Source organism: Rattus norvegicus, chromosome 6 (assembly GCF_021556685.1).
Source record: "Rattus norvegicus strain SHRSP/BbbUtx chromosome 6, alternate assembly SHRSP_T2T, whole genome shotgun sequence".
Classification (NCBI taxonomy): Eukaryota; Metazoa; Chordata; class Mammalia; order Rodentia; family Muridae; genus Rattus; species Rattus norvegicus.
In genome coordinates this window covers 112,216,882-112,234,540 of record NC_141539.1, presented here as the reverse complement: position 1 = coordinate 112,234,540, position 17,659 = coordinate 112,216,882, and the positions used below count along the sequence as shown (strand labels likewise).

At 49.5% G+C, this 17,659-nt stretch overlaps 1 protein-coding gene across 3 annotated transcripts in view; it reads right to left on the bottom strand.

Annotated features, from left to right (window-relative positions):
- Positions 1-17,659, bottom strand: part of Esrrb (estrogen-related receptor beta) — a 155,788-nt gene that overhangs the window by 26,308 nt on the left and 111,821 nt on the right. For all 3 annotated transcript variants that reach the window (NM_001008516.3, XM_087552877.1, XM_087552876.1), the window contains 1 exon segment: positions 4,826-4,942. In NM_001008516.3, coding sequence (NP_001008516.3) covers positions 4,826-4,942 — 117 coding nt within the window.

Below are 17,659 nucleotides of genomic sequence, written 5' to 3'. Positions count from 1 at the left end.
TATTCAATCAACACCTGTCCAGCCAGAGTGTGGAGAAGGCTTTAGGAAGACCATGTGAGCTAGCAGATTGGGGGGCTGGGAGGGCACTGTGTATAGGCAGAGAGTAGTTCAATGGTGTCCTCTGACATGCTGGAGAGTTGGTTTGTTTCAAAACATAAATATATTTCGGAAAAGCAAAAGAATGTCTCCTCCTTCATCCACGAGGCCAGAACAAGTAGTATTTCTGGCACAGACTTGAGGCAGAGCACTCTATAAATACAAAACTATTAGATTCCATGCAGTCGGAACCTGATCAGGGCCCCCTTTTAATTCCCTGACATGAGCTGGCCACTAACCCAATTACCCAGAATCCCTGGAGGAGCTCTCCGCTTTTCCATCGCTCACAGAGAGAGTGAAAGCATATTGCATGGCCATCAGCCCAGCCTCTCACTGAAATCAGATTTCTTTCAGAAAACACTTGGGAAAGAGGCAGGCAGGGCTGGACAGGGAGGAAACAGCAGGAGCGGCTAGAGGGTGGGTAAGTCGGGCAAGGTGAAGGTAGAGCTGGCAGGGAGAAACCGGCTGGGGGCGGGGGTTCAGAAGCTGAACCGAAGACTTGGTGGGGTGGGGCGCCTGATAAACGCAGCAAGTGAGTTGGTCTTCAGAGTTCTGATCTGGAGACTAAATCAGCCCACACCTGAGATGCCAGGGGACCATCTGACTCCATCCTGATCCCAGAACTTAGCGAGGATCAGCTCAAGGTAATGCCATCCCCTGTAGAGCGCCCCCAACAGGTCCAAAGGAGATCAATGGGTCCTGTCAATCTCACTCAACTCTGTGGGTGGTTGAAGAAAAGACAAGCAGAACCGGAGCCAATCTAACTCTAGCTGAACTGGCGCCAGGGAGCTGACACACCAAGGCAACGTCATGGCTGTCTGACTGGATCCTCACCTTTACCTGGTGAACAGTACGGGTATCAATACAAGTGAAGAAAGGTCCAGCGAGTGTTAAGTACAGGAACCACAAATGCCAGTCACCAGCTCTGAACCCAAGTCCCATTTTAAATTTGATTCTGCATACTGAAAAAGGACGGCTTTCCCTGAAAATGTGAATTGGCATAGAAAAGATCTGCATAAAGACTCTGGGACACCATCTTCATTCTCTGACCACTCCAGTCATCCCGGGATAGACCGGGCAAAGCCAAAGGAAGTCACGTGGGAAACAGGATCCATCTCCAAACATCTAAGGAATGGGGCAGGCTTTGATCCGGAGACAGAAGACACCACACATTTGACGTCATCCCTAATAATGGTGGAGCCCCTACATCAAGGATCAGTGACACGCACTCTTTACTAAGAAAGTTATTGGAGACGTCTTGAGCTGCTTTAGGGTGTTGAGCTAAGAGCCCTGGGAAGGGCGTGCTAACCAAGGGAGATTAGAAGCGCCCAGCAATTGAGCCATAAGGCAGGTTGAAAAATAAGTTAATGTGTGTGTGTTTCCGGAGCTTAACGCCCGGGTAGCAAAAAATACTCCCTACAAGCTGCTGGTAGTTGGAAAATATGGTTCTGACATGTAGAACTTAGGTGGGGGCGTGGGGGAGGGCAGTGTTTCTATTCCCTGTGAGACTCCGGAACCCCTGCTGCCCAGCTTGACTGTGAGGCCCTCCTGACACAGGAAGCAACCAGCATGGCGAAGTGCGCCGCTTGTTTCCAGAACCAAGTTGGAGTGGGGCAGGAGCCCAGGCTAGCCCCCAGGGACTAGACCCTGAGCATGTAAGCGAGGAGGGACACTTCCAAACAAAGCAGGGGCCAGGACTACTGCCAAAAGCTCTTTCTGGCAGAGTCCCAGACTCCTGCAGGCTCCTCCAAGGCTGGTCCAGTGGGGCTTCCGATGCCAGGTACCACTGAGCTCTATGGGGATCCACACTAAGCCAAGAGCTCAGCTTCACTCACACTCAGGAGGCTTCCTGTCAGTTTTTCTCTTTCAGATACAGGCCTGCCAGCGCTGGAGGTATGGTGGGATGTGTCCTGGTAACTCTCTCTTCCTCCCTCAGGTAAAGCTCCCTAATGGCTGAATTGGGCTCAGTGTTATCAGGACAGGAGACATCTGGCTGCCATGGGGGAAGCCACTCCTGGAGGAGGGGCAACTCTGGGACCACCCGGTCCTCCCACATAGCCAGCATCCTTGCAGCACCCCACCCCATTCCCACCACTGGAGACCTGCATTAGCCATGGGCTTCTCTCTCAGGAGCCAGCCCAGGATCTCCCCACCACGGTCCTTCAGTGCGCTTGGTCACGACTCTCCCGTCTTTGGTGAGATGACAGGAGACCTTTCTGGGGACCACTAGAAAAGTATCCTCCTTTTTCCCAGCCCTGGATAACTCCTGGGCATTCCAATTGTCAAGGGCCTGAGTGGCGACTCCCCCATTCCTGGCTTCTATCACGGGGAGATGGAGTGGGGTGGGGTGGAGTGGGGGTGGGGTAAGGGAGCAGAAGGCATGGAACAGAAAGGTCCAGACCTCGGCCTGACCTTCTCAAGCCAGAGGATGGCTGAAGGTGCAATAGCTAGCCATCTCACTTGAGCCCCTGAGAGCCCCATTATCACCTTAAAGGAGAGAGGCTGCCTTTTGGCCTGATTCCCTTAGATGTGGAAAGCAGGCAGCGAGCAAGGCATACTCCAGTCAAGGAAGTATCTACCTAACAGATCATGCCTGACCGGGTGTCTCACTCAGCTTCTAGAACAAGATGGCAGTTCTATCTCTGGGGCTTAGGAGGAAGAAGTCTCTTCAAATCCTAAAAACCCTCAGGCTCCCAGCACCAACCATGCCTGCCTCTCTGGGTCTCCTCGTCTGTGAACACTGGGAGTCTTGGCAGCAGAAAGAGCCTGGTGTGGGGGGCAGGGGGTCAAGTCCAACCTCCATTGTGGTCATGCCTATATACAACCAAGGCCAAAACTGTGCCACAGAGTGACACATGGTCTTCCATACAGCAAGCCCAACACAGGACACTCCAAACAAGGAGGCTGTTTCCTCCAGAGCCCTCTGAACTTCAGCCAACAGACCACTAGGAAATGACAAAGAAGGGATTTGTGGTAAATAGTTTTATGTCAACTTGATACAAGCTATAAAGTTATCTGAGGAGGGAGCCTCAATTAAGAAAATGCCTCCATAAAAATCAGGCTGTAAGCAAGCCTGTAGGGCATTTTCTTAATTAGTGATTGATGTGGGAGGGCCCGGCCCATTGTGGGTAGTACCATCCTTGGGACAGTGATACTGGGCTCTATGGAGGAGACTGAGCAAGCCATGAAGAGGAAGTCAGTAAGCAGCACCTCTCCATGGCCTCTGCATCAGCTCCTACCTCCAGGATCCTGCCCTATTTGAGTTTCTTTCCTGACTTTAACGATGGACTAGTGGAAGCATAAGCCAAAATAAACCCTTTCCTCCCCAACTTGCTTTGGTCATGGTGTTTCACTGCACCGCAGATCCAAAAGGCAATTGGGATCTGCCCTGAGAGCTTATTCAAAATGCTAAACTGAGCCCAGGTAAGGAGAGAAAGGACCTGGAATTTTCCATGCCCAAGCTGTCTCACAGGCAACACAGCTCAGAGGTAGACACTTCTCCAGGGCACAGGAGAGGAGCCGGGAAGGTCCCTAGTCTGCTGAAGGTTGAGCTAGGTTTGGGAGGCGAGCAACCCCACCTTGCCCTTCTCAGGGAGGACTGCACCCCTAGCATGCCCCTTCCTCTTTGCCTGCCCTGTTCCTCACCCCCAGAAACTTTCCCTGTTTCCTTCCATGTTGAGAAGGATCAAGGCTCAGATGCTGATCTGTAAGCATTTACACTGGCTCTCTCTGAGGGAGACACACATGTGCCCATGCACTGATGTGGGTACATACAAGGGACGCATGCATGCACTCACGCACGTACGCATGCACGCCATTCCCAAAATGGTACTGAACAAGATGCAAACCAGGCAGATCCACAGAGAGGGTGAGGAAAGGAGGGCCTTACAGCAGCCTTCCTTTCAGGCTACAACGAACCTGACATCACCCCCACAGTTCCTAGGAGCCACCTTTCAAGTAAAAAAGATGCTAGTTTGTTAGTTTCACAGTGCTTTAGTTGACTCAGCCTAGGACCAGGGTTTGGATTCCAGGACCCGCACAGCAACTTACAACCACTCCCAGGGTATGGATGGCCTCTTCTGACCTCCATGAGCACCAGGTATGCACATACATGCATGCAGGCACTCACGCATACACACAGAACAAATACAAACTTTTAAAGCTGATTTCCTTAATAAAATATCTTTTTTTAAAAAAAAATCTATGAAGGATAAAAGCTATTCATAGAGCCAAAGATATTTAAAAAAAAAAAAAAAGTACCCTGGCTGAAACTAAATAAAACTCATTCAGCATTTGCGACACCTACGGCATGGTGTAGCTCTGGAGTGTGCAAGGGCTCACCTGCACACCTGAGGGAGGACCAGGGATCCTAAGGTCACTTGCTAAGATGGATTGGGGGGCAGGGGGTAGATAGTCCAAATGAGGAACTTCCCAAAGTGACAAGCTTACAGCTGAGGCTCCAAATAGGGTCTGGAGTCCCAAAAGGAATCTTGGAACCTCTGGACTTCCATACTGCTGGCCCACAGACTGCCAAGAAGAGATGCCCAGCAGGCTACAGTATGACAGCTATGATGTCAGCCAGCCTGTAGCTGCATTTACACACATACTGCCCTCGGGAAGGTCCTGGGTGTGACCCTCAGCCTCAGGTACCCTTACACAGGCCTGACTCTCCCCACCAAGACAAACCAAGTGGAACCCCGACCCTGGTGCTTGGCTATGGGCCTCTTACCTTCCTTCAGCATCCCCACTTTGAGGCATTTCATGAACCGGCAGGCCTGACAGGACTTGCGCCTCCGTTTGGTGATCTCACACTCGTTGGTGGCAGGGCAGCTGTATTCGATGTTTCCTGCAACAGAGAGATGGGTTGCCAGGTGTCTGCTGTCCGGCCAGGACCCCGACCAATTAGGTTAGCAATCTGGGGATTAATTGGCTAGGGCTGACTTGCCCCACCCAGGGCTGCATAGGGAATTGCTTCTGGAATAGGGGATTCTAAATGGCTGTCGGAATGCTTCAGGCTCTCCCGTGCCAGTTCCAGCCTGTGAGCTGGGTAGGCCAAGAAGCCACCTGGAGAAAAAAAATGTTCTTCTGAGAATGGTCACTCACGGTTCTGAAACAGCCAAGGGATTTGGGGGAGGGGTGGAATCAAAATATGTTGAGCCAGCATTTTACCTCAGGAAAAAACAGCCACCATGCAGAGCTGAATGTTGACACAGATCACTCCAGCTCCCCAGCCTCTAACTTGCACCAGTTACTAGGAAAGAAAGGCCCAGGAAACTCTGGTAGAACCTGGACTCTGCCTCCTATTGGGTCCAGGCCACCTAGCTCCCCAGATTTTAAGGAAACATTTTCCTGTCACCAAGCCTTAGTTTTCTCACCTACAAACCAGTTATTAGCTCCTAAGGGAAGGGTTAAGCAATTTAAATACTTGTAGCCTTGGAGGGCAGTGGTGGCACACGCCTTTCATCCCAGCACTCCTTGAGTTCAAGGCCAGTCTGAGTTCCAAGACGGCCAGGGATGCAGAGGAAAACCTGTATTGAAAAAAATTGTAGCCTAGGCTGGTTGAGGTGATACTCACCTTTAATAAGCAAGCCAATCTCTGAGTTTGAGGCCAGCCAGTGGTCGAGGGCAGCCTAGACCATAGATACACAGCCTGTCTCAAAAAAGAACTACATGGCATGTCTTATACAGAACTACTAAGTATGGCCACCCATTCAATTTGTCCCAGCACATGGGAGGCTAACACAGGATGCTCAATGGTTTGAGGGCAACCGGAGCTACAGAGCTTCATGTCGAGACGGTCTCAAACTATTAAACCATTTCAGCACACAGGTTGGTTGTTATATAAACACATGTTCATCTTGAAAATATGACTGCCTCCTGCCTGACACAGGGACAGTATCTACCCTGAGTTCCCTATCTATTCAACACCTAATTAACAAATGTGGGCTGTAAGCCTACAACATGCCTGGTACTAGAAGAGGAATAAAGGAAGGCACCAGGTCCTCATCCTATCCCAGAGGGCTGGGGAGAACGTGAAGACCTGCCCTGCTCCCCTTCTACCCACTCATAGTAATAATATCCAGGGCTTATTTATTGTGCACCTACTCTGTGCAGCCTCTGGATCAGCTCTCTAGACCTTTACCCCAACTCTGAGCTGGCCTATCAGTGCCCAATTCACAGACCAAGAAATGGGGACTGAGGAAGCCAAAATGAACTACCTCAGGCTCAGAGCCCTTAGACTCCCTCCCCTGTACCTCCCCAGGAGCCTGACGGAAATCAGGAAGTACCTCCCCCACAAAGGCAGGCTGTTGCTAACCTACAACTGAGGTGGCCTGGTGGTTGGGAGGGGAGGTAAGTGTCCCAGGGCATCCTGCACCACAGCTTCATGGTGTGGGATGTGGAAACACTGTCAGATCTAAGATGGGCCACCAATGAAGGAGGGCTCTGAAGCAGGGTCAGGGATGGACCCAAGTTACCACACTGCAGCACCCCCTACAGCACAGGTAGGGAATCCCAGAGACCCTTGTAAAGAACAGGACTGTTTTCTCACACATGCTCTCATTCCTTGCCCTACAGCCCCTCACCTCTTCTATGTTTTTGTGTGTGTGTGTGTGTGTGTGTGTGTGTGTGTGTGTGTGTGTGTGTGTTGCATTGATGTTGTGTGTGTATGTATATGTGCACTGTGTATGTATGGGACCTGGGTATCCACAGTGCATGTTTGGAGATCAGAGGATAGCTTCTGGTTCCCTCCTTCCAACATGTGGATCCTGAGGTTCGAAGTCAGGTCATCAAGCTTAGCAACAAGCACCCACAGAGCCCTGTTGCCAACCCCACTAATGTTATTTCTTAGAACTCACTTGTGTAACTTTATGGGAAGTCAAGTGAGGTGTGGCAGTAATTTCAAGAATCACACAAACATGTTTCCTGTTTGGTTTTAGATTTTCAGTAATTTTTAATCTTTGAGATAGGGTCTCACTCTGTAGCACAGGCTAGCCTCAAACTCAGTTCTTGGATTACAGATGTGAGTCTTTACACCAGGCTATACATGGTAATATTAAAAATAAATGAGAAGGGAAAACACAGGCTCAGCTGATGCATCGGTCCATGTGTGTTGGCTTTGAGGCTCTGTAGGCTGTTCCCTACCCAACCCCACCATCCCCACAACGTCCACAGCCTGACCCCCTCCCACTCCCCAGCACTGTATGCAACAACCAACTCCTAGAACTGGCACAGAGGCAGGTCCACCAAGTGCCCTCTGCCCCAGGCCTGCAGTCACCAATCCAGATTCCACTGGGAAGGTGTTGCTTCTCTGTGCTGACTATCCCACGATGCCCAACTGTCTGTGGCCTCTCTATATCCTTGTGCAGGCCAGATCCTCTTGGCAGATCAAACATCTGACACACCAAGGCTCCTAAGGCACGCTAACGGCTAAATAACCAGGTGTTTGGTGACACAGCTGCAGCCCTGCTCAACTTAACCAACTTCTCCCCTTCTTACAGATGAGAGCCAGGGATGCAGCAGGATAGGGGAGGTTTTACAGTGAGAGGCTGGGGGTTTCATTGTTAGTAGAAGCAGCCTGGGAACTGAGCCTAGGTGGCCTGCTTGGGATGACAGTGAAGACCTCTGCACTCACTCTCAGTTGCCCTGGGTCAGCCACTCCCGTGTGTGAGAGCGGGGCCATGGGATATGGCTCAGAATGGGGTTGGGGGTGGGGGTGAAGAGCATGTGTGGGTTTGATCATGCTGTCCTCCTAAGGCAAAGTGACAGGACAAGAGTACTTCCTAAGGCCAGAGTGCTAACAATGTTCTTGACCTTTCAGGCTACATGTGTGTACACGCGCATGCCTGCCAACACGCTCGAGTGCCTGTGTGTGTGTCCCTCATGCTACTTATTTATTTGGTTCCTTTCAATTTGTTTTATGGGCCTGGCGGCTGGCTGCCAGCAAAACCAGGCTGGTGGCCTCGTCTTGTAATTTCTCTAAGTGCCTCCTTGATAAAGTGATGAGATTAATTCATCATTGTTCCGGTGGTCTCAAGGGGAGTCTAGGGGAGCTTAGCACAGGGAGGAGGCATCGGTGGGGCACTCACACACACACACACATACACCATCATCAACTCAGTCGTGGCCAAGTTAGTGAACAGACCCCTCATAGGACAGGGGCATTAACCAATTCAGGTCCCAAACTGAATCTCCTAACTTGTCTGAGCCTCAGTTTCCTCATCTATGAAATGGGTGTGTAGTTTCCATCTCAAAGTTGGATGAACTCAGCACACCAGGACTGAGTGAAGCATAGACCCTGGCATCCTGGCAGGCAAGGCTGACAAACTAAGTCGTACATCCAAGCAGATCCGATAGAGTAGATGCAGAGGACATTACCATCTAGCCCGCCAGGACAGAAGGCTGTCCTGTCCATCCAAGGACACTTGAGAACACTGTAATCGATCTATGGATGGCTAGACCTCAGCTCCTGTTCATGCCCGAGGTTACATCCGGAGCTGAGCTGGAACTCTGTGTGACCCTGAGGCAGAAGGGTAGTCTCTTTGATCCTAAGCCACCCTGAGAAGGGAACCCCAGGGGAAACCCCACCAGCTGTCCCTGTAAGCAAGCCAGGCGTCCCATCCTGGCTCCGGCACAGGGGAGCTGCTAAGCTCTAACAGTTCTAAGGCCCCAGCTGACCTCAGGGGCTGTGGTGAGCAGCGGTAGTGAAAGGCTGAGCGCTCATTTATCTCAGTCCTGTAGGACAGAGACATCCCTTTCTCTCTGTGTGGTCCCCTGTCTTCAACCCTCTCTCTACCCTTCCCTCCCCATCCACAGCTAGATAATCTCAGTCCTGTGTTGACTCCCCGTCACCCAACTGCAGTGTCCTGCATTGACAGATGGTCTGTCCTGGACCCGCACGCTGCCTTTGGGCTTCTCAGCTTTCTCCAACTGAACCAACCCTCACAATGTGTTCCTCCATCTTCCTCATCATGTCAGAGAGAGTTGACTCTCCAGCCTGCCTCTTGGGCCGAACACTGAGGAAGCTTCCGGAGTCTTACACAATTTGCACCCAACGCTCTTTCCATCCTCCTTCTTCCCTGGAGACCACATTCCAACAGGCAAATTCCCTGTCTGTGATGTAATGCAGTGGCCTCTGCTATCTACGTCCCTTCCAGTCACAGCCACAATGAGACACACATCTACGTGCCTTCCCTGACGCTTGTTAAAGGCTGGCGCAACAGTGAGAGTCTGGGAACGGGACAGGTAGAGCAGAGCATTAGGGACGCACCTCAGCTGGTAGAGAACTTGTCCAGCACACGAAGCCCTGCGATCATTCACCGAAACCGCATCACAGCGAGCGTGGCGGCACACACCCATGATCCAAGTACTCAGGAGGAAAAAGAAATGAGGACCAAGAGTTGAGGGCAGCCCTTGGCTATACCGAGTATGAGGCTCATCTGGGATCCAGGAGACCTTCTCTCAAAGAGGTGTGAGGAGAGGAGCAGGACAGAGGAGAAAGTAAAAAGGCCTGAAGCTCAAATGGATGCAGATGAGAAGCTGTTGGATCTTTGAGAAGATCCCTCAGGGAAAGTGCTTGCCTCTCTGTACTGACCTCCGCACACGTACACAAACAATAAATAAAAATAAAGAATAAAGAAAGGACCCAGAAGGAAGAAGATACACTTGACCAGAATCTCAGAAGGCCTCAGGCACAGAAGATTCAAGATAATGCAAGAGATAGGTGTAGGCCTGGGCTAAACATGGGTTTCCTGGAAGTGTACGCTGTGGGAGTGTCTGGCTAACTCAAACCAGCTCTACAGCCTCCTCAGGGCCTCAGTCCCTCGAAGGTCTACACAAGAGGAAGCTGACAGTCTCTGGAGAAGAGGAACCAAAGATGTCCGGGGTGCTGGATCAAAGGCAAAGATAAAGTGTAGCAGAGAAGGAAACACAGATGGACGGATGGACAGACGAACAGACAGACGGACAGATGGTGGGACCACTCAGCCCCCTAAATAAGCCAAACAGGGGATTCCCCCACACACCAAGGAAGAATACAGAGGGCTCGTCTCTGAAGGAGCAACACGTGCGCAGAGTAAGATAAATAAGTAAACACCTTTCTATAAGCTGCATTCCTGCCCTGCCACACTCAGAACCCCCACACTAGTGAGAGGGCAACTTGGGAACATTTACCAAGGTGAAACGGGGTGAGGGGCACGCCCAGTCACTCTGTGTGTTGCCTACAGCTTCACATGGTCTGTAATTACCTCAAAAACAAAAGATCCAGAAAAATGACAATTTACAGGGTAGTTTTTTGTTTGTTTTTTTTTTGTTTTTGTTTTTGTTTTTGTTTTGTTATTGTAAAGGTTACAGCAGCTGAGCTCTGGGGAGGTCACTGCAGCAGGATTGGGATGGAGTTCGCAAGCCAGCAAAGGCTACATGGTGAGCCCCTGAGCTGCACTGAGACTGCTCTCTAGTACCTCAACGTGTTTCCTGCCCTTGCTTTTCTACTTAAGGGCAAACATCCAGGTTAGGGGGACGGCAGGTGGTGGTGACTGTCAGCCAGAATCCCACAGAACTCAAGGCACGATACAGTAAGAGTCCAAGGGTTAAAAAAAAAAAAGTCCTTCCCAGGCTAGAGAGAGAGATGGCTCGGTGGTCAAGAGCACTGACTGCTCTTCCAGAGGTCCTGAGTTCAACTCCCAGCAGCCACATGGTGGCTCACAACCATCTGTAATGGGATCCGATGCCCTCTTCTGGTGTGCCTGAGCATATACATTGTGCTCATATAAATAAAATAAATAAGTGTTAAAAGAAAAAAATCCTTCCCACTCACACAATACATCGGGAGTGCTTTTTCTCCAACATGTCAAGCGGCATATGCCGTGGGCCCCACAGAGAGCAAACTACAAAAAGTGGAAGAAGCCAAAACCATCGTTTAACCTAGAAACAAGAGGATGCAAAACAAGGAGGAAAACAGAAAAAAAAAAGGTTTCAACCAAATAAGGGGAAGGGGTGAAGGAGAGATGGACAAACAGTAACACTGGGTGTAATGCCACAGGCCTATGATTTAAGGGCTAAGGGGACGGGAGTTCAAGGCCAGCCTAGACTGTAAGGGAACCCATTTTGAAAACATCAAGCTTTCTAAGGCAGTAAGTACAGGTGTGACATTATAACCTTAGTAACTAGGAAGATGCTAGAGGGTTTTTGTAGTTGTTTGGTTTGGATTATTTTTTTAATGGTTAACTTTGGATTACAAAGAAGATGGGTAGGGCCAGGCACTCTATCTCTCCTTAGACATTTGTATTTCTAAGCGCAGTTAGATAGCTCAGGGAGGAAAGGTGTATGTCCAACCCTGAGAACTTGAGAAGGATCCCAACCCATGTGGTAGAGATCTACCAACTCCTTCCTACAAGTTCTGACCTCTACCTGTGTTCTGTGGGTTAAGGGCTTGTCCACAATAAACAAAACGTCATACCAATTTTAAAAAGAGAACCTATGTTTCTATTATAGTCTTAGTTAATAGAATTTTGAAACTGTATTTTATGAAAACTTAAGAAATTCTGTGGCCTGCGGTGTAGCTCTGTGCCTTACCTGACAGGCCTTGGCCCCTAGGTTTGATCTGCTTCGGACTCTTAACGAGGAAGACAGCACATCAATCTATGGTGCACTTTAATTGTCTATGGTGCACTTTAATCGTCTACGGTGCATCTCACTCATGCAAAGAAATCCAAACTCCCTGGCAACCTCTGGGGACCTCTGACCAGTGTGACCTATTCTCCCCCAGAGGCTCCTGAATCACCAATGCCCCCTATGAGTTCATGAAACCCAGAACCCATCAACTCCCTACACCCCAAACTCCTTCATTTGTCCACCACACAATCTCCTCCCAGTTCTGGGTCTGTCCATGTGGCCTTCTGGGCAACACCTTCCACCCTTCTATCTTTCCCACTGACAGCAACTGATACAAATTTGTGTTGGAGTCCTTACTACAAATAGACACTATCGTATTGGGTTTTTTTTTTTTTTTCTCTTTTAAGACAGCCCTGTGTAGCCCTGGCTATCCTGTATGTAACTCACTCTGTACAGACCAGGTTGGCCTCAAACTCATAGAGATCTGCCTGCCTCTGCCCCCTGCATGCTGGTTTTAAAACCACTCAATATTTTTGAGTCACGGTCTCATTTATGACAAGCTGGCTTCAATGTTGCTGGGTGGCCGTTGACCTTGCAGGTCTGGTCCTCCCACTTCCACCTCAGTTACAGGTCTTCACCACCACACATGGTGTCTGTGAGTACTCATCAAAGGGCCTCATGCAGAGCTAGGGGAACCAACTGAACGACACCCTTTTCCCTCCCCCACCTGTCATTCCTCCATAGTCCTGGCTGGTCAGTAAGTCAGTGTAATCCTCCTGCCTCTGTTTCCCAAGCACTAGATTTACATGTGTGTTAGCATACTCCGTACCACACTCATTAACAAGTAGAGTGCCCAGCACTGATTATCTATCTGTTGAATTAAGGCTGAATACAAGTAAACAGAAAGCTTGAAGAACCCCACAGAAAACCCCAAAGAGCAATGGTGGACTGCCAGTGGCCATGAGTGTGCCAAGGAGGTCCCTATCGTCCACTGAGTTCTTCCCAGGGAACCACCCCCATCACCACCAACTTAGCTAAGACTGATGCCCACATTCCTCTCCCTTTTCTATGCAAAAGCTGTCATCCACATCGCCTGACAGGTGTACTTCTTCATCTCTAAGGTAATAAAATACATCTGTCTGTCTGTCTATGCGACTTCTCAAGGCAGGACTTCTCTTTGTAGCCTCGGCTGTCCTGGAACTCACCCTGTAGACCAGGCTGGCTTCAAAAATCTCAGAGCTCTGCCAAGTGCTGGGATTAGAGGCGTGTGGTACCACGGCCCCGTCTTAAAATGCACTTTCAATGTGGCACCAAGAAAGAAAAAGAGAACTCCACCGATTAAACCTCTGCTTCGGGCAGTGTGGTGAACTCCTTTAATCCCAGCACCCTGAAGGCATAGATCCACCCTGAAGGTGGATCCAGGCCAGGCTGGTCTACAGAGCAAGTCCCAGCATAGCCAGACTATGTAGAGAGACCCTGTCTTTAAAAAAAAAAGCTGTTCTAGTATGACCAGCATTTTCATGTGTTGTTTCAAGTTCAAGGAGGTTTTTATTTGTGCATTTTGCTTACTAAATTCACCAGCTCACAGGACTTTCCTTCATAACTAGGAGTGGACAATCTGTTTCTTTAGCTGAGCAGCCACTGCTATCTCAGTCTTCCTCAGATTCTAGAAGGCACGTGAGGTTACTGACCTCACCATCACCAGTACAGGTGTATGAGCCGCAGCCATAACCGGGGCGAACCAGTGTTTCAGAACTGATGGGACAGTGTTTTCAACTCCTTTGAAGGATCTTCCTCCTTCCCTTCCTTCATCCCTCCCTCCCAACCTGCCCACAGAACTGGCTGGGTGTGGTACATAGATAGCTGAGCCCAGTAGCAGTCAGGAGTCTCTCACAAGTTCTTCAGTTCAGGGGTAGGGCTCTACGTTTGCACTTCTAAGGAAGCCAAATAGGTGGGCGTGGGTGGGGTGGGACACATTTGGAGAGCCACAGCCCTAGATCCCATTTAACCTAAAGCCTAGACAGAGCATGCAATCCTGGGCTCCAGGATTTTTTCCCTCTATTCCCCATCCTTCGGCCACCATCCTGCCATCCACGTTTCTTTTCCCAGATGCCCATGCACCTATGTCTAACAGAGCCTCACTAGTCACTGTGCTTTGAACCCTCTGCTGCTCTCTGCCCTTCTGGATTCTTTAACTGGATGCTACCTGACTCCATGCTTGCCCCCCAGATACACTTGGCTTCCAGACCCTTCCTTCCGATCACTGCCAGAATTCTTTTGCTACAAGGACAACTAATTCCCTACCCAGGAACCTTCAATGGCTTCCTTTGGTCAAGCGTAGTGAACACTCAAGTGTTATTTTTGTATCGATTATAAACCAGGCAGTCAGTTACACACATTTTGTGCATGGTTCAGTTTCTGCAATAACACTTGAGAGGACTGACATTTTTTTTTTTAGCAGTGCTTTGCTAATGAAGAAATGAAAGCTCAAAGAGTACTAGTTCAAAAAGTATAGCTTTAAAAAAAAACTGGATGGGTATGACTTCCAATAGTTTGAACAGCCCTCCTTGGACTCTCGTCACCAAGTCAGAGTCACATTCTGAGTGCATCCACTGGTCTTCGACAGAGGATCATGAGCTGTCTCTCCCATTCTCTGGTGGTTCCATTTTAACAGACCGATGACCGAGAAGTTGAGGCCAGGGGACTCAAGTTCCTGTCCAAGGTCAGCCAGCTGGCTTGTCATTGGCCTGAAAACTGCTTCAGATTCTGGGCTCTGTCCCCATACCTGGGTCCCCCAGGATTCACCAACCAGCCTCGTTCTCTAAGACAAAAGGCCTGGAGGTGGTCCCAGACAGAACAACCCATCAGTCATGCCTCAGCCCTGCTCCATGGAGACTTTCCCCGCCGAGCCTGGAGCTGGGCCTCTGGTGGGCAGGAGCCAAGTCAGGATCCCTCCCTAGTTCCTAGGCTTAAATCACAAATCCAGGGAGGGCTGGCAGGGTGTCTCTCTCCTGCTGTGTTGATCACAGCTTCCAGGCAGTCAGGGTGGGTACAGACTGGCTCCATGGTTCACACTCGCCATCTTTCTGTGCTGGGCACTGAAGCCAAGGCTTACACATGCTAAGTGTCTGTTCTACCAATAGGCCACACTCCCAGTTCCCACTCTTGAAAAAAGAATTAGTGGAGAGGTGATATAGGGCACACACTTGAAAGGTGGAAGCAGGTAGATCTGGTCTACACACCAAGTCCTAGACCAACCAAGACTACAAAGAGAGACCTTATCTCAAAAGCAAAGCAAAGGGGAAAAAAGGAGGCGGGGAGGGGGTAATTGGAAAGATGACTCAGTGGGTAAGGCCACATACTGCTCTGGCAGAGGACCCAAGTTCCGTTCCTAGCACCCACATTAAAGGGCTCACAACTTCAGCCAGGCACCTTTAATCACAGCACTCGAGAGGTAGACGCAGGAGGATCTGTAAATTTGAGGCCAGAGTGATCTACAGAGCAAGTTCCAGGACAGGCAGGGCTACTCAGAGAATGTCAGTCTCAATAAAGTGTGTGTGTGTGTGTGTGTGTGTGTGTGTGTGTGTGTGTGTGTGTGTGCATGTGACAACTGCCTCTAACTCTAGCTCCTGAGATGTGAGGACCTCCTCTGGCCTCAACAGGCACCAGGCACGCATGCACACAGACAGCCCTGTTTTATAAGATACCTAAGCTCCAAGCTGGTCTTTAACTTCTGAGTTCAATCCGTCCTCCTGCTTCAGCTCCTGGAGCAGCTGAGACTCTGCCTTTACTACACTTGACGTTCCCTCTGCCCACAGCTGCTCCCCAGGGCTCCTACCTGGGCCTCAACTTACCCTGAAAGCTACTTCCTCACATAGCCTTCCCAGCCCCTCCCTCACCTTTGTTCTCCGTCTGTCACTAAAGGTTGATCCCATCTCAGTCTGTTCCTCGGACATCTTTTGTCACATTGGAGAGGCTGGAGTAGAGGCCCTCGGTTGGTGCCCAGTGCAGTGATTGGCACTCAACACAAACTCACTGAAGAACTTAAAGACCTGGTCACAAGCTCAAATATAAGGCAGGGGCTTCAGTCATTTAGAAAAAGGGGAAGTCGCTTAATATTCACGCTTTCAATGGTCTCATATTAGAGATGATATCATGGCAGCTCTCTGTTTCTCTCGGTCTCTCTCTGTGCCACCAACTCCCCCCCACCCCCCAATCTCATTTTGATACAGAATCTCCCTCTCCTCCAACTCACTAAAAAGACCAGGCTGGCCTCGAACTCTGATCTGTCTGCCTCTATCTCCTGAGTGCTGGGATTAAAGGTATGCACCACCACGCCTTTCAGTAACTTAAGATTTAACTAGAAATCAATGGCACTGTCTAAAGACTGCAATCAACGCTGGTCACCTGAATGAATCAGCAGCAAGAGAACAAAGAAATGTTAAGACAAATTTTGCTACCCTCAGAAATGAGAATTGACAGTTAAAACTGTTGGGGAGTCAAAAGCAGTATACTGCCCAGTTAAGTCTGACACCTGGAAATGAAGAACACATAAAAGAATTATCCTAACAGTGTATACACACACACACACACACACACACACACACACACACACACACACACATTATGGCTTTAAAAAAAAAAACAAAACAGTTAAGGAGAACAGTCCGTACATTCAGCCAACCTAGAAGGAATAGAGGAACCTGAAACGCAACTCAAAATGTAGCTAAAAGGCTGGCAAAGACCCAGGATTCTAAGGGCAAACTCAATAAAGTCTACCCCACAAACTGTGCACAGGAAAGCTTTTTTACAGGCCTGTACTCCCAGTACTGGGCAAGTGGAAGCCGCCAGCCACGTATGAAACCCTATCTCAAAACGAAACAAAGTATCAGTTGAGTATGGTGCCTCTCACCAGGAATTGAAGCACTTGGGAGACTGAGGCAGATGAACTGCAGAAAATGTGAGGCCTGCCTGGGCTTACACAGTGGGTCTCACACACACACACACACACACACACACACACACACACACACACTTTTTTAAAAGGCTGGAGATGACTCAGCAAATAAAGGCACTTGCCATGATTGAAAACCTATGTGGGGCCCTCAGGACCTACATAGGATTGACTGACTCTCATAAGTTGGATATCCTGACACCACACCCCTCCTCCCCCAAACTGTGGTGGCACACACAATAAACAAATGTAATAAAAATACCAAAACCAACAAAGGCTGTGCATAGTGACTCTCTCCAGTAACCCCAGCACGCAGGAGGCGGAGGAAGTTCTGTCAAAAAAATAATTGTCTTACATCATGAGATTTCAAATCCAAGCTTTCTGCCCTCTCAGAGGGGAATCAGCCCAGTGCTAAGGGTGTCCGAGACATCCTAAGGGCTGGTGATGGAGAAAAACATAGGGACTCCAAAAGGGAACCTCACTGAAAATGACCCCACAACCATAACCATTAAAAACAAACAAAAAAAACAGAGAGGAGGAAGGGAAGCAAGAAGGGAGGCTGAGGGTGGAGGGCATTTGGAGGACTGGGGGCTCCTACGTATTTAAAAGCGACAGAAGGATCCACACTCAGTGAAAGGTAGGCAGTCACTGCTAGAGTGGTCAAGGTTGACTGACAGGGCCCTGGAACTGCTCCTCAGAAGACCTAACGTCTACAGCCAGCTTCCATCAGTGTGGGCGTTGAGGTCAGTACCGCAGGCAGGAATCTGACCCCTAAGACTCCCATAAGTCAGTCAGATGACACTAGCCACAGAGAGGGGCTGTCTGTGACTTAAAGAGCATGATGTATAAGCCCCAGAGACTCCAAGGCAGAAACAAAGCCTCTAACTTCATTGATCTGTCTACTTAACTAGAAAGTTCCCAACTTGACTGAGAGAACCAAGTCCTAATCAGAAAGGTATTAATCACATCACCTGAACGTTTAATGTGTCAGCACCCACA